This window comes from Tursiops truncatus, chromosome 3, assembly GCF_011762595.2.
Source record: "Tursiops truncatus isolate mTurTru1 chromosome 3, mTurTru1.mat.Y, whole genome shotgun sequence".
Taxonomy (NCBI): Eukaryota; Metazoa; Chordata; class Mammalia; order Artiodactyla; family Delphinidae; genus Tursiops; species Tursiops truncatus.
In genome coordinates, this window is record NC_047036.1 from 81,079,439 (window position 1) to 81,107,172 (window position 27,734).

Consider the following 27,734-nt stretch of genomic DNA (forward strand, 5'->3'; position numbering starts at 1 on the left):
TTAATATTCAAAATTATTATTCAATACTAGAGCAGGGAGGGAGGGTTAGATTTTACTTATCAGGCCAGTGGTATTTTACAGATTTCCACGGAAGACTGTTGTTCTGTCAGCTGGAGTGTTCCCTGATAAATTAGAATAATGGTGGTCTTTTCCTAGTATGCAGATTAATTTAAGTAAATTGATATAAATTACTTGTTCTAATAATTTTTCTCCCCTATATGTTTTTAAATCTCTAGTGATTGGCACAACTTGTTTGTGAGACAAATTAAAACATGTAAATGAACAAATATCGTTATTATTAATAGAAAAAATTCAGAAACACCAATTATACTTAGTTTGACAATCTGTCTTTTAAATAGACATGTGTGCCCCCAAATTGTCACTTTATATTATACAAGCAAAATACAATATTTTCTCCCAGGAAACTTGCTCTTAGTTCCTGTGATTGAATTGAAAATACTGTTTCATGACACTTTACAAATAATACAGTATTATGCAAAAAACACAATAATCTGCAGGTTTAAGATCTCTAGCAATATAAAAATAATCCCTTGTCAGAGGCAGGGAACAGAAAAGAGTTGATTAGTGACAGAGACATTAGGAAAATGGAGAAAATTTGACAACATTTGGACATAGGTGGTGAGAGAGAGAAGAGATTCTTAAACTTTAGTGCAAATAAAAATTACCCTGAGAGCTTAATAAAAATGCATACAGAGTCCATGTCCCCAATCCCAAAAATTCTGGCTTAGAATTTCTGGAATAGTGACCTAGAACCTGCATTTTTAACAAATCCCATTTCTGATTCTGATTCAGGTAGCTAAGAATCACATTTGGAGAAACACTAGAACATGATACACTCTAACTATTTGGAATCACTAGTTTAACTCTGCTATTTCAGAATTATTTAGCACTTTGCAGTTACTGGCAAGCAATGATGCCAGTGGAAAGCCAAGGATAAAGGATGACTCCAAGATTTTATGCCTGAACACCTGAGTGAAGAATAATGCCATTAATCAAGACAAGGAACACAATGGTAAAAATGAGATACTGTAAAGAAAGAAAGATGATGATGAACTTTTTTTGTTTTTTGATTGTTGAATATTGGACTTTTTTGAGGAGTGGAAGGGAGTGGCATTACATACTAACTCTCTTCCACATATGACTCTGAATAAGGTTGTGAATAAGGGAGAGAAGAAACCCAAGGAGCCACTTCATTACTGACAAATGCCCAGGTTGGAAGCTAAAATTAGGGTGTGTCACCGATGGTCTTCCTCACACTGGAACCCAGCATTAAGAGGCCTAGTCCCTGCAATTCTATGTGGCAGGAGCAACTGCATTGCTCTGCTACCCCCAAGCAGCTAGAAGACACTATCCTCTCCACCTTACCTACAATAGTCCTTTACACAATTTTTACTGTGGACTCTGTACTTGTCATTTATAACACACACTTCAGAATCAGAATGAATGCAAGTGTTTATTCTGTTATCTCCATTTGAACCTAAGTGCTAAGAGAGCAAGGATCATATCTTACTTGCCTACTATTCAATACTCAGACCCAGTGCTAAGAAAGGAGTAGAAAGTCTAAACAATTTGTTGAATGAATAAGTTTTTAAAAGAACAAATACTAACTTTGACTTCTGGTCTGGTGTGTGTTTGTATATGCTCAAACCAAAGTTCCATGTTACTGATGTCAAAGTTAAACAGGCAGGGCTTCCCTGGTGACGCAGTGGTTGAGAGTCCGCCTGCCGATTCAGGTGACACGGGTTCGTGCCCCGGTCCAGGAAGATCCCACATGCCGCGGAGCGGCTGGGCCCGGGAGCCATGGCCGCTGAGCCTGCGCGTCCGGAGCCTGTGCTCCGCAACGGGAGAGGCCACAACAGGGAGAGGTCCGCGTACCGCAAAAAAAAAAAAAAAAAAAAAAAAGTTAAACAGGCAAGGAAGACTTATCCAAGATTACTGCAATAGAGAAGAGGGGCCAGGACTCTGAGCTCAACTCACCAGAAAATAACAAAAAGCTTATGAGATTTTAAGAGTAGGGAGGCTCTTAGGCCAATTCTGTTTACTAATTAGCCTTACCCAAAGAAAAAGTAAAATTTTCTCGTAGCTTCGTGGCAGGAGGTAGTTTTACAAATTGAAACAAGATGCCTGCCTAAGTTAGGCTCCTACCCTTCCAAAGAGACTGGGGAATAGGGATATCTTCTTTGTTGACATTTTTCAAAAGGATGGCTCCTTGTTCCTTAAGAAAGACAGCCCTGGGTTGTAACACCGGCAAAATTTTTTTTAAAGATTTATATTTCAAAAATGCAGAGAATCAATGTACAGTTACAAGTTTTCTAACGTAAATGCCCTAAGGAAAGAGAGGTCAAGGACCTAGAGGCAGGAAGAAACCTGTCTAAAATTTGTACCTGAGCTGAGGGAAACGTCAAGGCGGTCTTAATAAATGATTAGCTGTGTTTCTGCAGTTCTGCACCAACGAACTCAAATTACGAGCTTCCAATCTCTTATGTTTTCTTCATGCCAAGAGCTGCTACACACTTTAAACACCTTTTTTTTTTGCTTACTTTCTTACTTGTGAGCCAACCAAGGATCTCTTCCCCGCGCCTCTGGCAGGGCGCGTGCGCAGATGGTCTTGCGCGCCTGACGTCACGGAACGCGCCAGCCCCGGCATGTTAGCAACCGAAAGCGTCCCTGGTAGCAGTGGCTGCTGAGATGTACGAACTTCCGGTTATCCCGGCAGCTGCAGCCGCTGACGCTTCTGCCACCTGCTGTGGCCGGGTCTTAGCCCGGGATTTGGTCACCCTTCCGTTCTTCACTGCGCCCATGGTCCCACCTGGAGCCAGGGCGGCGGGCCCGGCAGCTCCCACGTGGTGAGAGGGCGGTCCGGGGAAAATGAAGGCGACGCACTGTAGCTGCTGCCTCAGTCACCTGCTCGCCTCCGCCCTCCTGCTGTTGCTACTGCTGCCTGAGTTGAGAGGGCCCTTGGAGGTACTGCTGCAGGCGGCCGAGGCCGTGCCGGATCCCATGCCTCCGGATCGTGGGCCGCGAACCCTGCCACCTCTGCCGTCCGGCCCCACAGCTGCACAGTCCCCGGGCCGCGCTCCGGCCGAAGCCGAGGGACCACGGGGCGCCGAGGGCGTCAATAGCAGCACTCCCAGTGCGGGGCTTGCAGCCGAAGACCCAGGCGGGAAAGCGGGGGAAGAAGGCCCGGTGGGTGGCGTCCTCGCTGTGAGCCCCAACCCCGGCGACAAGCCCATGACCCAACGAGCCCTGACCGTGTTGATGGTGGTGAGTGGCGCGGTGCTGGTGTACTTCGTCGTCAGAACGGTCAGGTGAGGCGAAGCCTCGATGAGCCTCCCTCGCAGGCCTGAAATGGGCTATCTTTTGACCTGGCGTTGTCCTCTTCCCACCCCCAGTATCATGGGTGCCTGCCTGAGTGAAAGACTGTGAGGATGAATGTCTTAAAAGCCTGTGGTACCTTTGGGAGTATTTAAACCACCAAGTACTTGCTCCCTTTCATTTATAAGTTATAAATTAGTACCAAACCTCTAAATCAATCTTTATTTGAGTAAATTAATACTAATGCAGAATGACCTTATTATATGGGTACTTTATTTTATAAAATGTAAAAGAAGAAAAGTTCTTTTAGCAGTAGTTTCTTTTTTTTTTTTACATCTTTATTGGAGTATAATTGCTTTACAATGGTGTTAGTTTCTGCTTATAACAAAGTGAATCAGTTATACATATACATATGTTCCCATATCTCTTCCCTCTTGCGTCTCCCTCCCTCCCACCCTCCCTAGCCCACCCCTCTAGGTGGTCGCAAAGCACCAAGCTGATCTCACTGTGCTATGCGGCTGCTTCCCACTAGCTATTTTACATTTGGTAGTGTATATATGTCCATGAAACTCTCTCACTTTGTCACAGCTTACCTTTCCCCTTCCCCATATCCTCAAATCCATTCTCTAGTAGGTCTCTGTCTATTCCTGTCTTACCCCTAGGTTCTTCATGACATTTTTTTTTTTAGATTCCATATATATGTGTTAGCATATGGTATTTGTCTCTTTCTGACTTACTTAACTCTGTATGACAGACTCTAGGTCCATCCACCTCACTACAAATAACTCAATTTCGTTTCTTTTTATGGCTGAGTAATATTCCATTGTATATATGTGCCACATCTTCTTTATCCATTCATCTGTCAATGGACACTTAGGTTGTTTCCATCTCCTGGCTATTGTAAATAGAGCTGCAATGAACATTTTGGTACATGACTCTTTTAGAATTATGGTTTTCTCAGGGTATATGCCCAGTAGTGGGATTGCTGGGTCATACGGTAGTTCTATTTGTAGTTTTTTAAGGAACCTCCATACTGTTCTCCACAGTGGCTGTACCAATTCACATTCCCACCAGCAGTGCAAGAGTGTTCCATTTTCTCCACACCCTCTCCAGCATTTATTGTTTCTAGATTTTTTGATGATGGCCATTCTGACTGGTGTGAGATGATATCTCATTGTAGTTTTGATTTGCATTTCTCTAATGATTAAGGATGTTGAGCATTCTTTCATGTGTTTGTTGGCACTCTGTATATCTTCTTTGGAGAAATATCTATTTAGGTCTTCTGCCCATTTTTGGATTGGGTTGTTTGTTTTTCTGTTGTTGAGCTGCATGAACTGCTTGTAAATTTTGGAGATTAATCCTTTGTCAGTTGCTTCATTAGCAAGTGTTGTCTCCCATTCTGAGGGTTGTCTTTTCATCTTGTTTATGGTTTCCTTTGCTGTGCAAAAGCATTGAAGTTTCATTACGTCCCATATTTTTATTTTTGTTTTTATTTCCATTTCTCTAGGAGGTGGGTCAAAAAGGATCTTGCTGTGGTTTATGTCATAGAGTGTTCTGCCTATGATTTCCTCTAAGAGTTTGATAGTTTCTGGCCTTACATTTAGGTCTTTAATCCATTTTGAGCTTATTTTTGTGTATGGTGTTAGGGAGTGATCTAATCTCATACTTTTACATGTACCTGTCCAGTTTTCCCAGACCACTTATTGAAGAGGCTGTCTTTTCTCCACTGTACATTCCTGCCTCCTTTATCAAAGATAAGGTGACCATATGTGCGTGGGTTTATCTCTGGGCTTTCTATCCTGTTCCATTGATCTGTATTTCTACTTTTGTGCCAGTACCATACTGTCTTGATTACTGTAGCTTTGTAGTACAGTCTGAAGTCAGGGAGCCTGATTCCTCCAGTTCCTTTTTTCGTTCTCAAGATTGCTTTGGCTATTCGGGCTCTTTTGTGTTTCCATACAAATTGTGAAATTTTTTGTTCTAGTTCTGTGAAAAATGCCAGTGGTAGTTTGATAGGGATTGCATTGAATCTGTAGATTGCTTTGGGTAGTAGAGTCATTTTCACAATGTTGATTCTTCCAATCCAAGAACATGGTATATCTCTCCATCTATTTGTATCATCTTTAATTTCTTTCATCAGTGTCTTATAATTTTCTGCATACAGGTCTTTTGTCTCCTTAGGTAGGTTTATTCCTAGATATTTTATTCTTTCTTTGCAATGGTGAATGGGAGTCTTTTCTTGATTTCACATTCAGATTTTTCATTATTAGTGTATAGGAATGCCAGAGATTTCTGTGCATTAATTTTGTATCCTGCTACTTTACCAAATTCATTGATTAGCTCTAGTAGTTCTCTGGTAGCATCTTTAGGATTCTCTATGTATAGTATCTTGTCATCTGCAAACAGTGACAACTTTACTTCTTCTTTTCCAATTTGGATTCCTTTTATTTCCTTTTCTTCTCTGATTGCTGTGGCTTAAACTTCCAAAATTATGTTGAATAAGAGTGGTGAGAGGGGGCAACCTTGTCTTGTTCCTGATCTTACTGGAAATGCTTTCAGTTTTTCACCACTGAGGACGATGTTGGCTGTGGGTTTGTCATATATGGCCTTTATTATGTTGAGGAAAGTTCCCTCTATGCCTACTTTCTGCAGGGTTTTTATCATAAATCGGTGTTGACTTTTGTCGAAAGCTTTCTCTGCATCTATTGAGATGACCATATGGTTTTTCTCCTTCAGTTTCTTAATATGGTATATCACATTGATTCATTTGCTTATATTGAAGAATCCTTGAATTCCTGGAATAAACCCCACTTGATCATGGTGTATGATCCTCTTAATGTGCTGCTGGATTCTGTTTGCTAGTATTTTGTTGAGGATTTTTGCATCTATGTTCATCAGTGATATTGGCCTGTAGTTTTCTTTCTTTGTGACATCCTTGTCTGGTTTTGGTATCAGGGTGATGGTGGCCTCGTAGAATGAGTTTGGGATGTTCCTCCCTCTGCTATATTTTGGAAGACTTTGAGAAAGATAGGTGTTAGCTCTTCTCTAAATGTTTGATAGAATTCACCTGTGAAGCCATCTGGTCCTGGGCTTTTGTTTTTTGGAAGATTTTTAATCACAGTTTCAATTTCAGTGCTTGTGATTGGTCTGTTCATATTTTCTATTTCTTCTTGATTGAGTCTTGGCAGATTGTGCATTTCTAAGAATTTGTCCATTTCTTCCAGGTTGTCCATTTTATTGGCATAGAGTTGCTCCTAGTAATCTCTCATGATCTTTTGTATTTCTGCAGTGTCAGTTGTTACTTCTCCTTTTTCATTTCTAATTCTATTGATTTGAGTCTTCTTCCTTTTTTTCTTGATGAGTCTGGCTAATGGTTTATCTATTTTGTTTATCTTCTCAAAGAACCAGCTTTTAGATTTTTTGATCTTTGCTATCGTTTCCTTCATTTCTTTTTCATTTATTTCTGATCTGATCTTTATGATTTCTTTCCTTCTGCTAACTTTGGGGATTTTTTGTTCTTCTTTCTCTAATTGCTTGAGGTGCAATGTTTGGTTGTTTATTCGAGATGTTTCCTTTTTCATAAGGTAGGATTGTATTGCTACTTCCCTCTTAGAACTGTTTTTGCTGCATCCCATAGGTTTTGGGTCGTCGTGTCTCCATTGTCATTTGTTTCTAGGTATTTTTTTATTTCCTCTTTGATTTCTTCAGTGATCACTTCGTTATTAAGTAGTGTATTGTTTAGCCTCCATGTGTTTGTATTTTTTACAGATCTTTTCCTGTAATTGATATCTAGTCTCATAGTGCTGTGGAAGGAAAACATACTTGATACAATTTCAATTTTCTTAAATTTACCAAGGCTTGATTTGTGACCCAAGAGATGATCTATCCTGGAGAATGTTCCATGAGCACTTGAGAAAAATGTGTATTCTGTTGTTTTTGGATGGAATGTCCTATAAATATCAATTAAGTCCATCTTGTTTAATGTATCATTTAAAGCTTATGTTTCCTTATTTATTTTCATTTTGGATGATCTGTCCATTGGTGAAAGAGGGGTGTTAAAGTCCCCTACAATGAATGTGTTACTGTCGATTTCCCCTTTTATGGCTGTTAGTATTTGCCTTATGTATTGAGGTGCTCCTATGTTAGGTGCATAAATATTTACAATTATTATATCTTCTTCTTGGATTGATCCCTTGATCATTATGTATTGTCCTTCTTTGTCTCTTCTAATAGTCTTTATTTTAAAGTCTATTTTGTCTGATATGAGAATTGCTACTCCAGTTTTCTTTTGGTTTCCATTCGCATGGAATATCTTTTTCCATCCCCTCACTTTAAGTCTGTATGTGTCTCTAGGTCTGAAGTGGGTCTCTTGTAGACAGCATATATATGGGTCTTGTTTTTGTATCCATTCAGCCAGTCTATGTACTTTTGTTGGAGCATTTAATCCATTTACATTGAAGGTAATTATTGATATGTATGTTCCTATTCCCATTTTCTTAATTGTTTTGGGTTTGTTATTGTAGGTCTTTTCGTTCTCTTGTGTTTCCTGCCTAGAGAAGTTCCTTTAGCATTTCTTGTAAAGCTGGTTTGGTGGTGCTGAACTCTCTCAGCTTTTGCTTGTCTGTAAAGTTTTTAATTTCTCCATCAAATCTGAATGAGATCCTTGCTGGGTAGAGTAATCTTGGTTGTAGGTTTTTCCCATTCATCACTTTAAATATGTCCTGCCAGTCCCTTCTGGCTTGCAGAGTTTCTGCTGAAACATCAGCTGTTAACCTTTTGGGGGTTCCCTTGTGTGTTATTTGTTGTTTTTCCCTTGCTGCTTTTAATATGTTTTCTTTGTATTTAATTTTTGACAGTTTGATTAATATGTGTCTTGGCGTGTTTCTCCTTGGATTTATCCCGTACGGGACTTTCTGTGCTTCCTGGACTTGATTTACTATTTCCTTTCCCATGTTAGGGAAGTTTTCAACTATAATCTCTTCAAATATTTTCTCAGTCCCTTTCTTTTCCTCTTCTTTCTCTGGAACCCCTATAATTCGAATGTTTGTGCGTTTAATGTTGTCCCAGACTTCTCTGAGACTGTCCTCAGTTCTTTTCATTGTTTTTTCTTATTCTGCTCTGCAGTAGTTATTTCCACTATTTTATCTTGCAGGTCACTTATCCGTTCTTCTGCCTCAGTTATTCTGCTATTGATCCCTTCTAGAGTATTTTTAATTTCATTTATTTTGTTGTTCATCATTGCTTGTTTCCTCTTTAGTTTTTCTAGGTCCCTGTTAAATGTTTCTTGCATTTTCTCTATTCTATTTCCAAGATTTTGGATCATCTTTACTATCATTATTCTGAATTCTTTTTCAGGTAGACTGCCTATTTCCTCTTCATTTTTTAGGTCTGGTGCATTTTTATCTTGCTCCTTCTTCTGCTGTGTGTTTTTCTTTCTTCTCATTTTGCTTATGTTACTGTGTTTGGGTTCTCCTTTTTGCGGGCTGCAGGTTCGTCGTTCCCATTGTTTTTGGTGTCTGTCCCCAGTGGGTAAAGTTGGTTCAGTGGGTTGTGTAGGCTTCCTGGTGGAGGGGACTAGTGCCTGTGTTCTGGTGGATGAGGCTGGATCCTGTCTTTATGGTGAGCAGGTCCACATCTGGTGGTGTGTTTTGGGGTGTCTGTGGACTTATTATGATTTTAGGCAGCCTCTCTGTTAATGGGTGGGGTTGTGTTCCTGTCTTGCTAGTTGTTTGGCATAGGGTGTCCAGCACTGTAGTTTGCTGGTCATTGAATGAAGCTGGGTGTTGGTGTTGAGATGGAGATCTCTGGGAGATTTTCGCCATTTGATATTACGTGGAGCTGGGAGGCTGCAGCACCAAGAGCCTTTCATCCACATGGCTCAGAATAAAAGGGAGAAAAAGTAGAAAGAAACAAAGAAAGAAAGAAAGGAAGGGAGGAAAGATGGAGATAAAAGAAAATAAAATAAAGTAAGATAAAATAAAATAAATATTTTATTTAAAATAAATATTTTAGTAAAATAATTATTAAGAAAAATTTTTTTTTCAAAAAGTAAATAAAAATACGGACGGAAAGAACCCTAGGACAAGTGGTGAAAGCAAAGCTATAGAGACGAAATCTCACACAGAAGCATACACATACACACTCACAAAAAGAGGAAAAAGGGAAAAAATAATAAATCTTGCTCTCAAAGTCCACCTCCTCAATTTGGGATGATTCGTTGTCTATTCAGATATTCCACAGATGCAGGGTATGTCAGGTTGATTGTGGAGCTTTAATCCACTGCTCCTGAGGCTGCTGGGAGAGATTTCCCTTTCTCTTCTTTGTTCGCACAGCTCCCGGGGCTCAGCTTTGGATTTGGCCCCGCCTCTGCATATAGGTCACTGGAGGGCGTCTGTTCTTCGCTCAGACAGGACGGGGTTAAGGGAGCCGCTGATTCGGGGGCTCTGGCTCACTCAGGCCGGGGGGGAGGGAGGGGCACGATGCGGGGCAAACCTGCGCTGGCAGAGGCCGACGTGATGTTGCATCAGCCTGAGGCGCGCCATGCGTTCTCCCGGGGAAGTTGTCCCTGGATCCCGGGACCCTGGCAGTGGCGGGCTGCACAGCCTCCCAGGAGGGGGGTGTGGATAGTGACCTGTGGTTGCACACAGTCTTCTTGGTGGCAGCAGCAGCAGCCTTAGCGTCTCGTGCCCGTCTCTGGGGTCCGCACTGTTAGCCGCGGCTCGCGCCAGTCTTTGGAGCTCCTTTAAGCAAGGCTCTTAATCCCCTCTCCTCGCGCACCAGGAAACAAAGAGGGAAGAAAAAGTCTCTTGCCTCTTCGGCAGGTCCAGACTTTTCCCCGAACTACCTCTCGGCTAGGCTAGCCGTGGTGCACTAACCCCCTGCAGGCTGTGTTAACGCCGCCAACCCCAGTCGTCTCCCTGAGCTCCGACCTCTCCCTGAAGCCCGAGCCTCAGCTCCCAGCCCCGCCCGCCCCAGCGGGTGAGCAGACAAGCCTCTGGGGCTAGTGAGTGCCAGTCGGCACTGATCCTCTTTGCGGGAATCTCTCTGCTTTGCCCTCCGCACCCCTGTTGCTGTGCTCTCCTCCGCGGCTCCGAAGCTTCCCCCCTCTGCCACCCGCAGTCTCCGCCCGCAAAGGGGCTTCCCAGTGTGCGGAAACCTTTCCTCCTTCACAGCTCCCTCCCACTGGTGCAGGTCCCGTCCCTATCCTTTTGTCTCTGTTTATTCTTTTTTCTTTTGCCCTATCCAGGTACGTGGGGAGTTTCTTGCCTTTTGGGAGGTCTGAAGTCTTCTGCCAGCGTTCAGTAGGTGTTCTGTAGGAGTTGTTCCACGTGTAGCTGTATTTCTGATATATCTGTGGGGAGGAAGGTGATCTCCACATCTTACTCTTCCGCCATCTTCCCCCTCCACCACCTTAGTAATTCAGTTGTACCATATGAAATTTCTTACATTCCACCTTTTTTAACCGGGAATACTGACAATTTTGTATGATTCACTCTTTGTCATAGCCCCTATTAGAAACATCTAGCATTCTTTTGCATGGCACTAAATATTTCAATGCGAAGTGTTACCGGTTGCATGATTAGATGGAAAACTGATACCTATGCGGGGGGGATGTCATAAATATGATCCTGTTTTAATATTGGTACATATGTTTAATATCCTAACTATCCTATCCTGATTTTAAATTTACGAAAATTTGAATTAGTAAATGGATAAATTTGATATCTTACACACAAAAAACCTTTGCAAAGTGAATTCATCTATAAATCTAAGTCATTCAAAAGTTGAAACTTACAAATGAATAGTTTTTTTAGCCTATTCTTACTACAGAATGTTAGATTATAGAATTACTTAAATTTCAGATTTGGTACAGATATGGACATGTAAATGACATCTTTCACTTTATGTATGATGAAACTGACCTAGAAGACTAAAGTGGTTTAATTTGTGTCCCATGGAGTCTATTGACCATCTATGATTGTAAAATCCATTGTTTGCTTTGTTTGACTTTTTTTCCCATTAACGTGATGTCTGTGTCCTAAGACTATGATCAACCTTTAGATGAAGTAGACCAGGTCTTTATGTTGTACCAGGTTATGAGTAAAAGTAGAAGGCTGTCACTTATTTTTCTACTCCTCTTAATGCCTTATCAAGTAGAAAAGGAATTATATAATTCAATTAGTGACACTTGTTACTGTTGTAAGTAACTTCCACTTGATACATTCCACTGTTACTGAAGTAAAGTTATTTTATGGCATCAACCATGATATTAAAATATTTCAACTATGTAGTAAGACTGATTTGGAAATCTATAATAAAACCTCTTTAACTAGGTTAGTTGTGTACCACCTCTCTGAAGAGCTGACATGCAGAGCCAAGACCTCACTGCTAAAAGGAGCCAGCCAAGAGAAGAGCTGAGGAAGCACTGTGTAGTTTCCTCCTGTATAAATACAGTAGAGGGTAGGTTTATAGGAAGGCACTGGTTTGTTTTCTAAACCATTTCACATTTTTTCCTGTAACTGCCTACCCTCTACTATTTCATATATTTCTTTAAGTGGATTTATTTAAACTGAAAGTTTCCTTTTAAACATATCTATTTATTATTTTGTGAACAGAAAACCAACATCCCTTGGCTTAAATAACTGATTGAAGAAGTACAATGTAAGCCAGTGGTAGACATGTGGTCCAGGGAACCCTGGAGGGTGGGAGGGTTCTCTGAGACCTCTTCAGGGGATCTGCAAGATCAAAACTATTTTCAAAATAATACATTCTAAGTTTATAGGGCACAAGAAGTTCATTGATACAGTTTCAAATTGCACATTGCAACTAGCTTTTAAGAAACTACTTCTTGTTGAGTTTTGGTGTACTATCAAAATAGCATAAACACCAGTATCTGAAAACACTATTAAAATGCACCTCCCTTTTCCAAGCTCATATCTACATGAACCTGGATTTTCTTTATATCCTTCAACCAAACAACACATTGCAAATGATTGAAGGCAGAAGCAGATATGAAAATCTAGCTGTTTTCTATTTTCTCTCTTTTCATTTTCTATCTAGTTCTATCCATTTAAGCCAGACATTAAAGGGATTTGAAAAAATCTAAATCTATGCCAATTTTCATTTTTCTGTTTTCTTTTTGATAATGTATTTTTCACAAAAAAACTATGTTAATATGTAGTGGATTTATTCTAATTTTAAAAAGCAAATGATATTTTAAAGTTTTCTTAGGTTTAATTAACATATTAATAATCCACATAATTGATATATATATATAATCCACATATTTATAAGCTCTTTGGGGTCCTGAATAATTTTTAAGAACGGAAAGGAATTTTAAGATCAAAACATTTGAGAACCACTGGTGGAAACAATATTATTTGAGTTATATACTGTTGGTTCACAAAACCCAGCAAATCCAGGCCCACTTTCTATTAAAGAGGAAGTTAGAAAATGAGGTGTTACAGACATATTACCACTAAACTGAGACTTTCTTCTTGATATAAAGAAATATTAGAAGAAAATTGAAGCAGTAATTACTTTCCCCACTATATAATTGTTAGTTAATGGTATCTGTATATTTTCTATAAATATCCAGAGTATCCTAAGTGTTATGTTTCATATACATATAAATAATGGGTCTGATGATAACTTTTTGGGGATGATCTTTTTTCATTTTGCTTCCGCCTTATGTATAATCTTATATATAATTTTTTATCGCCATTGATTTTCTATCTTCATTTCTGTAAAGCTCAGAAGGGTACAGTCTTTTCAGTCTGATTCTGTTGGATGACTCACTAATATTGTGTGTTAACAGCCAAATTCTGAACCTATGGCTAAGAAAAACTGGACTCTTTAACCAGCATCTAGCACATTCATTTAGTCCAAGTCCTAAATTTAGTTGGCCACCTGATGTCCAAAGCTTGACTGATGCTTACAATGTCTGGGCAATGTTCAGAACTTATGCTTTTTGCTTCCAGATTATGGGATGAAAACTATTCATTTTGGTGAATGCCCATTTTGACCCCCCAACTTCCAAAATAGTTGTGACAACAAAGCAGCATTATTTATTTGTGCCAAGGGGGAAGAATGGGCCAAAATCATCATTTCATTAACTGATATGTGAAAACACAGAATATTTTACTTGTAAAGTAGTTGAAGTCCATGAAATGTCCATATTGTTTTACTTTAATCTAATTCAGTTATAATGAATGTGTAACTAGAGATAACTTTCACTTTGAGTCTGGAAATATTCCAAATAACAATTAGATTCTCTCTGTAGAAATTGAAATATATATAGAGAGAAGGAACAGAGTAGGCTTCCTAAGATTAATACATAGTCTTTATGAGAAGAGGCTGTCTCATTCTCTATTATATCCCCAGTGCTGAACGTTATGTACAAAATAGGGTAGGCACTGAGTCAGTAGTTGCCTAATGAATGAGCGTTCTTAGTTCTTGTCGGGGATCAGTGTGAGTCTGGGGAAGACTCAAAAACATGAGAACAAAGGCTATTTACTTATATTTTCTTTTTTTTTTTTTTTTTTTTTGCGGTATGCGGGCCTTTCACTGTTGTGGCCTCTCTCGTTGCGAAGCATAGGCTCCGGACGTGCAGGCCCAGCGGCCATGGCTCACAGGCCCAGCCGCTCTGCAGCATGTGGGATCTTCCCAGACGGGGGCACAAACTCGTGTCCCCTGCATCGGCAGGCGGACTTCCAACCACTGCGCCACCAGGGAAGCCCTACTTATCATTTTTTATCCAAGGCTAAGTACAGTGTTTGCACTCAGACATTTAGTAAATGAACTAAGTTTGATTAGACTGAGAAAATAAATGTTTGGGTAGGGAAAACAATTATTTTATTACGTTTTTCAAAAGAAATAACATTCCCCATCTTTCTCCTCCTGTACACTTTTCCTTTCATGCTTCATTCTAATATTAAAGGAATATTAGATTACTGCTTCTATCAGTTACTATTTTAGTTAAACAGATAGAACAAGCCTGGCTAACTTAAACTAATGGGGATTTACTGGAAGAATGTTGAGATCTCAGAAAGTTAAAGAGAAACTGGAGAATCGGTTCTGGGAACAGGCAGAAACTAAGTCAGCTTAGGAGACAAGACATCAAAATACCACACAGGTTTCTTTGCAGGAACATACCATTGTATAGATACGCAGTAGTTTTCAGTTTCTTTGTCCCTCAGCTTAGGAATCAAATTCCATGGAAGGAGAAATAAATTAAGTCTCTCTATTGGCAGAGGTGGTGGGAATCTTAATTATCATCTCACCAGACAGTTTATTGTGGTAGAGATACTACCAATAAAGGAATATGGGTGCAAAAAGAAAAGAATACTATCACCGAAACAACATATTTACACCTCCCTGATCCATCTTTGCTCTAGGAATCAAGGAGGAATATGAACTATTCATACCCACCTTGCTAGATATTTCTTAGCCTAGCGGTTTAAAATGCCTATGGGTGGCATTTGAGCCTATGGGTGGCTCAAAAAGTGTCATGCAATTTGACCAGCAGTCTGTAAGGTCACTAATCACCTCCAAGCTACCAAATGTTCTTTATTCTACCAGAAGGGTCTTTATTCTGAATAGCTCTACTGCATTTGTTACCAATCATTTAATTCTTGAGTAATTTTCCTCTATTGACTTCTGATCCTTTTTACTATTTTAACCCCTTTTCAGTATAGTCTTATGGGAAGTCAGACTTTCTGAGTTCTAATCCCAAGAGCTGTGTACTCTTGAGTAAGTTACACAGCAGCTCTAAAGTTCAGCTCAGGTTTTGTAAAATAGAGAAAATGATAGTATTTACCAGAACGGATTGTTTCAAGGACCTATACCAAGTACTTAGCACAGTTCCTGGCACATAATAACTGCTCAATGAATTTTACTAGTGATAATGATTATTATTTTTCTTATCACTCTTTTCTGGTCTTTTCCATGGATCTTTTCCATTTTCTCTTATAATAAGGACAAAAATCTAGGCTTCTGAGAGTGCTTCTTTTTATTTATTTATTTGTAATTGAATGAAAGAGTCCTTAAATTCTATAGTGATTTACAATTTTCAGAAGTTTCACACAGATGATTTCGTGCTTCTAAAGCTATCTCTTTAGTCTGTTCTTCTACATATGATAATGGGGTTTTCTGTATTTAAACAATATTTATCATGTGCAGTTCTGGGAGATAAAAGTAATGAGGTGAATTTGTTGGGGAATTTGGGCCAGGGTAGTGCTCCCCCACCTTTTTCGTGCCATGCCACACTTAGAAATTGATATTCATGTAGGGTAAATGCTTGAGACTATTTGCTCTGATCTCTGTCTACGTTGGACCCTGTTAGCTACTCCAAAGGGCTAAGGAGATCTTTGTTTTGGCACATCAGTAAACCATTTGCGTGTATGACACAGTCGTTGGGAAGTGTTTATAGAATGGTGCTGAATATGGACTATGTGAAGAAGTAGTTGGACAAGTTATCATATGGGCCACCTTTAAATCCAGATTCTTAAAATGAAGAGAATCATATGGAAACATACAAGTGGGTGATGGAACACTGGTAACCTAACTCAGAGAAGCTAGGATGCTCAACACCCTTATCAGTTAGGAGGTTTTTACCTGTGAGTAATAGAATATCCAATTAAACGTGACTTTAACATAGGGACATGTTTTGTAGTTGTTTCTTATCATGAATATGAGCAGGCTTAGGCTTAGTTCAGTGACTTTGTGAGATTATCAAGGATTCTGGCTTTTTCTTTCCTTGTCTCACCATGGGTTGGCTACCTCAGCTTTAAGCATTATGTTCCCACACAACAGTATCTCAAATAGGAAAGAGGGCAGGGGGCCTGAAAAGAGGCCTTCTCTTCCTATGTTCTTTTTTTATCAAGGAGAAAAATCTTTCCCAGAAACCCCACTACTTGAGTTAACCCCTTCTGTCTCATTTGTCTGAACTGCTTCATCTACTTAGCCCTAGACAATGACTGGCAAAAGGGAAATTATATTTTCATGATTGGTTGCACCAATTATTATGATCATTATATATCTCTTAGGGCTGGGCTCAATTGCTGTCTAACCAAAATCTTGGTACTGTTAAGGCAGAAGAGAGTTTCCTTTAGGATAAACAAAAAGCAGATACTGTTACAGTGATCAAAACTAAGAGAGGCCTAACCAGAACATCATAAATGTACTTATTATTGTAAGTAGCTACCAAGTCATTACTTTTTACCATGAAAGGATGAACCCGAAAATGCAATTCACTTAAAACAATATATCCAGACTGGTATAAGGCAAGATCATTGTATAAGGGATCAGAAGACTGTTTGGTAGCTAATTTTGGACGTTGGTTAGAATTACTTTGAATCATTAGGAAGACAGTATAGCTTAATGTTTAAGAACCTAGACTTGAGAATCAACCTGCTTGTATTTGGATCCTAGCTCTACCATTTACTGTCCCAAATTTAATTTTTCCTGAGCTTTGACTTTCTATGTTTAGAATGAGGATACTTATAGGATTGTTGTGAGGATTACATCAGGTAATGCTTGCAAGCTGCTTAGCTCAATGCCTGACATATGTGCACACTCGGTAAATAGTAATATTCTTAGTGAAATTTTTCTGTATCTAGAATTGCTATTGTAATATATTTGGGGTTTTTTTACAGTATTTTCTGTAAAAAAATGTATTTCCCCCATACCATACTCTGTGGTGTTTGACCTCTTAAACTATAATCAGCAAGAGGTTAGGTCTGACAAGGCTAGAGATGGGGTGGGAGCAAGGAGAAAAAAGGAGGTTGTAAGAGAAATCTGCTAGAATGTTGGTCATAGAGCCAGTCAAAGGTGAGGCGGGATGAATCTTAGAGGCGCTGGTTTGTAAATAAGACTTTAAAGTCGGTTGGGGAATAAACCCATGCTGAACTGTTAGAGGTGGAGGTCAGGAGAATTATCAGTCTTCACATCCCAAATTCTAGGGCCTAAAAGAGAACACTAGGAAATCTATATAAAGACAAAGAGGAAAGATGACAAGGGAGCTATGTGCTGTGCACCTTCATGTAGGATACTTCATAGCTAAGCTATATGACATTTACTTAAGGTTTACTTCACCTGGGGGTATCTACCAGAATACCATCAAATGGGAGACAGATCTAAACACAAGAACTGATCGTACATGCTGAATTACAGGGAGCTTGTTTAGAAAAGGGGTCTATCAGAGAAAGCAACATTCCAATAACCTAAACATAGATAAACATGCATTTGATCTTTTCTTTTTTAACTTTTAGGTATTAGCAGTGAACACGGGAGATGAAGAGTGGCAGGATACCTTGCTGGGGAATCTTCTATTTAGTGCTGCACTTGGTCAAGCTTGTGATAGTGACAGAGCCTGGTAACTTATAAGCCAAAAGAGAGGACCCAAGAATAATTATGAAAAGAAGCCAAAAAGATTCAAAAGTTCTGTAGTCTATCAACTTGGAGTCAATAACTTATGACAGCACCATTGCTTTACACTAAAGTGGTATAATTACAATGATCCTTGAGAGATCAAAAAGAGGAGAATTAACTCATTTTATCCTATATATTAAGGCATGGATAGCTCTAGTGTTGGATATGGCTCCATGTAGAATGCTGAGATTTTAAAAGAAAAACAATAGTTTGGCTTTTGAAAGGATAAACTTCAATTATTTAGTGTGTAAATGAAGAATAACTACCTGTTATAATATGGTAAATTTACATACCCAAAAGATAAAAATGAAACTCCACAGCACAGGATACAAGTTGAATATTGGTGGTTCTAATTGAGGTAGCATATGAGAATCACCTGGGCTAAAGCAGGTAGGCTAATCTACCTAAAACATCCTAAATGAGTATCTTAGAGGTCCTGGAGTGAATGCATGTTTAATATGCTTAATTATTCTAGCAGTGTGTGTGTGTGTGTGTGTGTGTGTGTGTGTGTGTGTGTGTGTGTGTGTGTGTGTGTGTGTTGTGTGTGTGTGTGTGTGTGTGTGTGTTGTGTGTGTTGTGTGTGTCCTGAGCCAGGGGGCTATTATCCAAATTACAATATAAAAATTGGCTAGATCCCTTAGGTTTTGCTGTGGTATGGTTCTGGAGATGGTGTTCTTTCTGGCTTCTCTTGTACCAGAGGTGATGATTTGCATATAAAATTGTAGGTGTCTTTGTTATACAGAGAAAATGCAAGACCTATTGCGAATCTGAATATTTCAGTTAAATAATTTAACAGATATTTATTAGGCATATGCTTTTTTTTTTTTGCGGTACCGCTGCGGCCTCTCCCAGACGTGCAGGCTCAGCGGCCATGGCCCACAGGCCCAGCCGCTCCACGGCATGCAGGATCCTCCCAGAACAGGGCACAAACCCACGTCCCCTGCATCGCCAGGCAGAGCCCCAACCAGTGCACCACCAGGGAAGCCCTAGGCATATGCTTTATGCCAGTCCTTGTGTGCTGTAGGCAGAGGGATAAGAACAGATCTATTTCCTGTTCCCATGAAATTAATGGTCTAATAGAGAAGATAAAAAGTTACAAAAATAAGTGTGCAAGTACATCTTTGATAAGTTCTTCAAAGGATATGTGTATGGGTGGTATGGAAGCCAATAATAGGTGCTTGTGACCTAGGCGGGTAGATTAGGGAAGGCTTCCTTGTAAAATGAATAGGCAGTACCACAGCAATATTGTGGTGCCAATGTCAGAGAAAGCATAGCTATTATGAGGGAATGAGGGAAGGCTTTGTCAATGGAGTATAGAAAGTGAAGTAGAATGTAGAGTCAAGAGCAAGGTGAGGCTAGAGAGAAAAGTATGAGCCATCCTGTGTTGAACTTTATAGGCCTTATTACAGAATCATTTACTGCCAAGCAGTAGGAAACCACTGGTAATTTTAGAGGGGAGATTGCTGAGTGACCAGAGTAGACAGAGGTAGACAGTTATAAAGCTATTTTAATAATTAAGGCCATAGATAGTAGCAGTGGTAAGCACTATAAGTGAACTTCAGTGATTCTTAGGAAGTTCAGTCAATTGGACTTTGTGATTGTGGCAGCCGTGGAAGTACACTGATCAAACCTCCCTTTAAGAGACCCTGCTGTGGGGATAGCCTCTAGTTTCCACAGCTTTGGATCTGTCACAACATCCATGCCAGTGCCATGATTCCTAAACCTGCTTCCAGCCAATGATTGAATGTAGCCAAATCTGGTCATCGTGACTGAAAGAGGACTCCCTTCTCTAATAGGCAACCTTTGCTTAAGGACATACCATTGGTCTGGTCAAAACTTTCTCAGAATTGCATTGCACTGGTACTGCTGTTCCTATCCTGTCATCCTTCCTTTCTACTCTCACAGGTGTCAGACCTGTATCACCCTCTGTAGGATTTCCTCCTCGTCTCCAGCTTCCTCCCTCTTTATCCTTCAGAAGCATTTCCCCTGATAAATCTTCTGCATACTGTATTAGTTTGCCAGGGCTGCTATAACAAAGTACCACAAACTAGGTGAACTTAACAAAATTTTACCACGTCACAGTTTTGGAGGCTAGACATTCGAAATCAAGGTATTGGCAGTGTCGGTTTCTTCTGAGAGTTATGAGGGAGTGACTGAATGTTTACGTCCCCCCCCCCACCAAATTCATATGTGACTGTACTTGAAGATAAAGCCTGTGAGGAGGCAAAAAAGGTTCAATGAGGTCATAGGGGAGGGGCCCTCTCTAATAGAGCTGATCCCTTATAAGGAAAGGAAAAGACTCCAGATTGCTCTCTTTCTCTTCCTTTACACCTGAAGAAGAGATCATGTGAGCACACAGTGAAATGACAGCTGCCTACAAGCCAAGGGAAGACGCCTCAGAATGAAACCTATCTTGCAGGTACCTTTATCTTAGACTTCCCAGCCGCAAGAATGGTGATAAATAAATTTCTGTTGTTTAAGCCATCAAGACTATGGTATTTTGTTATGACAAACTGAGCAGACTAATACAGAGAAGGTTCTGTTCCAGGTCTCTCTCCTTGGCTTTTAGATGGGCCAGCTTCATGATCACTTGGTGTTCTCTCTGTATCCATATCTGTCTCCAAATTTCATCTTTTTGTAAGGACACTGGTCATGTTGGAGTAGGGCTCATGCTGATGACTTCATTTTAACTTGACTGACTCTGTGAAGACCCTGTTTTCAAACAACATCACATTCTGAGCGACTAAGGATTAGGATTTAAACATATGAATTTTCAGGGGACACAATTCAACTCATAACATACTCATCTCTTGCTGGTGTCTGCTTCTTGAAAAACGTGATTAGGTTTGGTGAATGGGAGATGAAGATGAGAGAGATTCCAGATAAAATAATTTTTACTGTGTGTTATATATTGGGTTGAATTTCTTCATGAATATCATAGACAACTAAAATTGTGGCTCACCAATTTTTATTTAGTTATGTCTCAGTGCAAAAAAAAATGAGTTCCAAAACCATTCTTGATCAGTAATTCACTTTTCTTGCCAAAAAAAGTCAAGGCAAACAAATTCTGTATCATTAGTCGTACCTTTATTAAGATTTACTCTGCTTTATCGTTGTACCTAATCATATAGGAGAGTGTATGTCTATAAAATATACACTAAATACTATATTCCTCAGTCAGTTTTGAATGCGTAATAGAAGAAATTAAGAAATAATATTACTTATATAATTCCTTACTTAATAATACCCTACAGGCATTCAGTTAAAACAAGAAAATCAGATCGGTACAGCAAGTTACAGCAGGTTACACTGATTGGTTTTCTCCCTTTCACAGAGTAGTAAAATGAAATGGAGTTTTATTCTGTTGTGTTTATTTTATGTGGCACCATACATTTTTACATAAAATTTTATCAACCTTACTTAGTAGTTTAGTTTTATTTTTCTACTGTAGCTTTTACATGTTATTTAAACAGAAATAATTCTTACCGACCTGAGTATAATGGAACATAGAGGAATCTGCATCTATCTTAGATAGCTATTTGAATAATAACTTGAATACCTGGAAGGTATCTAATCAAGATCATTTACCTGTGATTGCCATGTGATGAATGAATATAATTCAATATAATAATAAACCATATTGCTATTTTCTTTTGCCTTCTTAGGCTTCCATATTTTCCTCTCTACACATTTATAGATAAAGTCCCAATTTTTTTGTTAACTGAAGAGCCAACAAAATATTTTTTCATGTTGCAGTTATGCGTTTACTATGTCTGGTAGAAAACTGTGCATATCTATGATTATATGTATGTAGTTATTAACATACTTGGACAAATTGGGCATCATGAGCTTAATGAAAACATTAATTTGTAGGATAAGAGCCATAGCTGTTAAAATTGCATGAATTTTAAATCCTCCTCTCTTTTGTTTAAAAATAATGTACACTGCATATTAAAAAATGGAAGTAGCCTTTTTACTTAAAGTTTCAGTATATTTTTATGTGTATTGCATTTTTCACTTCATATTTATTAGTATTTTAAGTAGGCGGTTCATTGAATCACCCCAATAATTTTAAAGCTTTATAAGTGTTTCTGGCTTTCCCTGAGAAAAATCACTGCATATGGATGTGTTTTATTATATTTGATGTTTTTATGGCCATAAAGCTGTCATGGCCATGCAGCCATCACCGCCTATATCCTTGGACTTAGGAAAGACATTCTTAGGGAAGTTGCATTTCAAGTTTAAATTCTATTTAACAATATATAGTTTTTTATTTGACTTATTCTTGTATGAATTAGTGACGTTTACTAAAATACTAAATTCATTTTAACTGAACAGCATTCCCCTATTTATTTGGTGCCTGAGAGTACACAGTCTTTGCATATGAAGTAGGTTCTTATTAAAGAGTTTGGATTCAGAAAGTGGTATTTATATACACGTTAAAAGACAGTAGAAGCTGAAATAAATGATAAAGTGCTCACACCAATGCAGTCAAATGTTTAAACAGAAAGAGAAAACAGTGTTATTGGGCAGATTAGATTAGCCACTCATTGAAAGATTGGAAAATCATTCAAGGTATGATGATGACCTTGGAAGTGGAGAAGAGTGTCAGCTGAGATGTCAAAAGTCCTTAAACTCTATGTTCATATCATTTCCTTTTTAAAGACTTGGCAAGGTATGCTGTGACTGACAATGACTTGGTTATTAACATATTGACTATTTGATATGTAATATGTGACTTGAAAGAATCTAGTTTATTTCCAAAAATAATTTCACATGACTGAAATGCCAGAATGTTTGGAAGCCATATGGTTTAGAAAGTTGAGCAACAGACTGGCAAAAGGGAAGAGAAGAAATTATGACTCTGAATATTCTTAACTTAAGCTGCCAAGTGGCTTCACTCATTCTTATGTATTCACTTTTTAAAATCAAAGCAATGCGTGCAAATGTTATTAAATCACGTGGTTCAAAAAGACCAATAGTGAATTATAATTCCCCTGTACCTTTCTATTCCTACTTCCAGTGTCAGTACTTCTATCATTTCTGTTCTTAGTTCTTCTGTGAATTACTTTCATAAGTCTAAATCAGAGATTGGCAAACTGACCCATAGGCCATATCCAGTCTGCTGACCTGTTTTTCTAAGGCCTATGAGCCAAGAATGTGTCTTACATTTTTAAAGCGTTGTAAAAAATCAAAATAATAACTGAAGAAGTTAAGATGAATGTGTGACAGAGACCATATGTGATGTACAGTGCCTAAAATATTTACTGCCTGATCCTTTACAGAAAAAAGTTTAGATTTCTGGTCTACATAAGGTATGTGTGGATGTGTATGTTTATCAGCATACACACATATTCAATGCATAGAAACATGCACACATATATATACTTGTAAATTTAACAACTAAACACATGTAATTTTTCACTATATAAAGACAGGCTTATACTTCATACCATCACCAGTTCTACCTCATTTTTGCCAGTTATTAGTATTAACTCTTTCACTGGTTATATTTGTAGCTCTAAATACTATACTTAAACCTCGGTTTCCTTTTCTACCATCTTTGGGTGGGCACATAGAATAGATTTTTAGGCAGTAATTAGTGGAAATTATCTTGGTTTTTACCTAAAGTTAGTAATATTTTGTAAATTTTGATCACTCAGCCAGGTACTTTATACCCAGAAGCTAGCACAATGCCTGATGCTTAGTAAGACTCAAATATTTCTTAGTAAGGCTCAAATATATATACACACACGGGACAGTTTGTCTCCTAGGGGTCCCCACTATCATTTTTACAGAGGCTCGTATTGCTCTATACTTGGTGCTATAGTTGTAGTATTTCTTATCACACTTATTACCTCACACAAAGTGAATCAGAATTTAAGTAAACTTATTTGTTATTACTTGCTATCTTCTGTTTTGTTTTTAAACTCCCATAGATACTTGTGTGAAACATTTTTCTGTATTTTTCTGTATAGAAACATTTTTCTGTGTATAGAGTTGAGGTTGTTACGTTGGAGGTGATATAGGCATTGATTTCAGGGTCAGATTTGGATCACTGAACTAGAATATGATGTCACTCAGACCCTCAACAAATATTTAAGGAGAATCTTAATCAGACACTGTGCTACAAAGTAGTAATACAGTGCTGAACATGATAAGTATGGCTTCTCCCCTCATGCAACTTAGTGGGAGAGACAGGCAAATAAACACTCAAATAAATACATACGTAGCACACATAAATGCAAACTGAGATAAATAATTAGAAGGAAAAGAACAAGTTATTTGAGAGAGAAGGAGACAGTAGGGTTCTAAATCATGAGACGCCTTCATATATATACAGATAATAGTTAAATATTAAAATATTTTCTCTCCTCTAGAGCAGTAGTTCTCAAACTTTAGTTTGCATCAAACTCACAAGGAGTGGTTGTTCAAACACTGGTTTCTGGGCCCCAAATTCAAAGTTTCTTACTCACTAGGTCCGGGTGGGCATGAGGATTTGCATTTCTAATAAGCCCCTAGATGACTGTGATTCTGCTGATCCAGAGAACCACACTTCAAGAACCATTGATCTAGGATAGTGGCTTTCAGTACATTGGAGACACTTGTAGAACGTTAATAAGCTATTGATGTCTAGTTCCTATCCCTGGAAATTATAATTTAATTGTATAGCGATACGGCCCGAGTAAGGAGCTTTTTAAAATACCCTAGGTGATTCTGATATGCAGCCAGGAGTGTACGCTACCTAGTCTAGAATTTGAGTGCATATATACATACAGTTTCATAGTGGGGCAGAAAGTACCTAACGCTGCACAGTGGTAAGGCATGGAGGAGATGGGGAGAAGGCTGGAACATAAGCCTTCAGTAAAAATATTGTACCAGAACTAAGACTTGAGGGATTATCTGTCAACATTATACGTTGACAGAAAGAGAAGAAGGTATGTCAGACAGAAGAAATGGTGATGGCACACAAACATACAGGAGTAGCTTTTGTTTAATTGATAATCCTAGGTGGTAAATTGGTTTCGTTTCTGAAATGCAACCATTCTGATATTGAATGCCTCCAATGTCAGAAACTGGGATAATTTATTTTTAGTTTACAAGTAAGTATAAAGATCATGTATACCATATTCAAATAATTTTTATTCATTAATATGTTCTATTTAATAGGATGAGAAGAAGAAACCGAAAGACTAGGAGATACGGAGTTTTGGACACTAACATAGAAAACATGGAATTGACACCTTTAGAACAAGATGATGAGGATGATGATAACACACTGTTTGATGTCAATCATCCTCGAAGGTAAGTGTTGAGCAGTTTAATTCCATGAGTCAGGAGGTACTTTGACAAGTAAACTGAAAAAATAAAGTAGAATTTCATTTAACAGTTTGTATCCTAAATGATTATTTTCAGTTCTATTTAATGAAGTTCTTTGTGATACCCAACAAATAGCTCACATTCGCATTGCTTTGCTAAAAGAGATGTAAACAATAGAATATCATCCCCCAAAGAAATCATTATTGTAAATCTCCTTGAAGAGCTTGGTCCTTTTAACTGCTGCATAATAATAATTCTGTGTGTGTGTGTGTGTGTGTGTGTGTGTGTGTGTGTGTGTGCGTGTGTGTGTGTGTGTGTGTGAGAGAGAGAGAGAGAGACAGGGAGGGAGGGAGGGAGGGAGGGAGATTAGTAAACTTGATTTTCTTTTTGCATTCTGAAAATATTTTGGTTTTAGTCTGGGTTATTCTATTTGTAAACAGTGTTTTTGGCAGAATTGTGGGACTAATCGTCAGTGGTCTGACAGTGTGGCTATAACGTCTATTCTCAGATCTATTCTCACTGAGTGTTAAGACCTTTCCTAAAAGGTTTGGATAAACAAAGTTATATGGATATAGACTAGTTTCAATGCAAATAGAATGAGGAAAGGAGGCAATAAAGGTTCCACTCAATAGGGAAAGACATGTTGAAATAGAGGAGGAAATTAGTTGGATGAAGGAAAACTGGAGTCCAGAATCAGGTGCATATAGAAAGAGTACAGAAATCTGGGGGTTAAAAAAAAGACTCAACAAAAAATGGGCTATTAAATCAAATACATATGAGCTTTTAGTTGCTGGTAATTCATTCATTTAATAAAAATACATTCATGAAATGCCATAAAATAGTATTAGAGACCTGATATATAAACATGAACAAAACAACTGTATTTGTTCATTAGGGATTCAGTCTCTTAGTGAAAATAAACATGAATAGAATACATAAAAATTTTTTATTTAGAATATTCTAAAGTTTATTTAGAACATTCAAATATACCCCCTGAAAGACCTTAAATTGCCTATAAAGTATTGTACAATGCCCATTAAGTCTAATATTGCCAGTTGTTGACTGCTTCTTTAGGTGTGAACCTGATGAAGTTGCCTGCATGCATTTAGGAGCCACTGTGTGTAATAGATACTTATCTTTACACACTAGAATGACAGTAATTGTGAAATACAGTTGGGAACTGAGACTGACTGAGGGAACACCTCACCATTTCTCTCATCTTGGGCTCACCCTACAGAAGGTGCTCATTGAGGAGGATGGGGGGTGAAGTCTCACTTTTTATATAATTATTTTCCTTTAATTTTCAGCAAAGTTTTTATAGTATTTAAAGAGTGTGGTATTTGTAGTATTTTAAAAAGCTAAATGCATACAAGGTACCTCTTCTGTACGTACACACACAGAAAGGGAACACAAAAAAGGAAGCTGTTGACTTAGGAAGTCGGGGTTGTTTCCAAAGAGGAACTGAATTTGAAGCCCAGTTTGTCTATTTTAAGTGTGCTTGACAGTCAGAAGCAACCACCCAGAGCTTAGTAGTTGTGAAAAATGATAGTTGTTCAGAATGTAAGCAGCAGAAAATGTCTGGAATGCAGCCTGCTGTGTGTGCACATGTATTTATACATGAAAGGTGTTATACCTGGGGATCAGCTGTGACAAGTCATGGGGATGGGCAAGGTCTTTTTTTTTTTAGCAAAATAGGAAGAATTTTTTTTTTTTTTTTTTGCGGTACGCGGGCCTCTCACTGTTGTGGCCTCTCCTGTTGCGGAGCACAGGCCCCGGACGCACAGGCTCAGTGGCCGTGGCTCATGGGCCCAGCCGCTCCGCGGCATGTGGGATCTTCCCGGACCAGGGCACGAACCTGTGTCCCCTGCATCGGCAGGCGGACTCTCAACCACTGCGCCACCAGGGAAGCCCAGAAGAATTTTGTAGTCTTTTAAGGAGTTTGGTAGTGCCCTGCTATCATTGGAGAACTATTGATGCCGCTTGACTGAAATATATGTAATCAGATAACGAGATCTGTGCTGTAGTAGTGGGGAAAGTGGCCTAGGAGTGATGAAGAGGGACAGAACTACGGAAGGTAGGAGGGGCATAAAGAAGGGGACAGTTTCCATGAGATATAGTTACCTGTAGCCATCTTTTATTCTGTATTTTGCTTCATCACAGACCTTTCTCCCATATTTATCCCTCTCTTATGCCCTGCTTCTCATGAATCTTGCATTCCATTAGGCAGGTAGACATTCATCAGAGTTACATAAACAGAGAAAGAATAAGAATAGGGTGGTGTGAGAACCAATAGTGGGGGCACAGAACACTTAACCAAAAACACATGGTCCAGAAAAGCCTCTTGGAAGTGACATGTAAACTGAGACTTGAGACATGAGTAAAAATTAGCTAAATGAAAGGTGGATACAGGGGCAGGAGTTGGAGACAGAACTGCAGTCACAAAGTACCAGAAGCAAAAAAAAAAAAAAAAAAAAAGTACCAGAAGCAAAAGAGTATAGTATAGTGTATTCAAGAAACTCAAAGAAGTTAAATATATGCTATATTAATATGTGTGAAATAAATGAATGGGTGGATGAATGATTTTTGAGCTTTGAATGCAAAAGGAAGAGGGTAAGGCAGAAGAAAGAGTCAGAAGGCAGGCTGTGATC

The 27,734-nt window shown here is 38.7% G+C and overlaps 1 protein-coding gene across 2 annotated transcripts in view; it reads left to right on the forward strand.

Annotated features, from left to right (window-relative positions):
- The first annotated feature begins 2,725 nt into the window (after nt 1–2,725).
- FAM174A (family with sequence similarity 174 member A) overlaps nt 2,726–27,734 on the forward strand; it is a 35,127-nt gene continuing 10,118 nt past the window's right edge. Inside the window, exons 1-2 of one of the 2 annotated variants that reach the window (XM_019940752.3) lie at nt 2,726–3,329; nt 24,937–25,075. In XM_019940752.3, coding sequence (XP_019796311.1) covers nt 2,890–3,329; nt 24,937–25,075 — 579 coding nt within the window. In that variant the 5' untranslated portion in view covers nt 2,726–2,889. Of the gene's footprint in view, nt 3,330–24,936; nt 25,076–27,734 lie in introns of those variants that run through there. The other variant, XM_019940751.3, reaches the window with a different exon arrangement.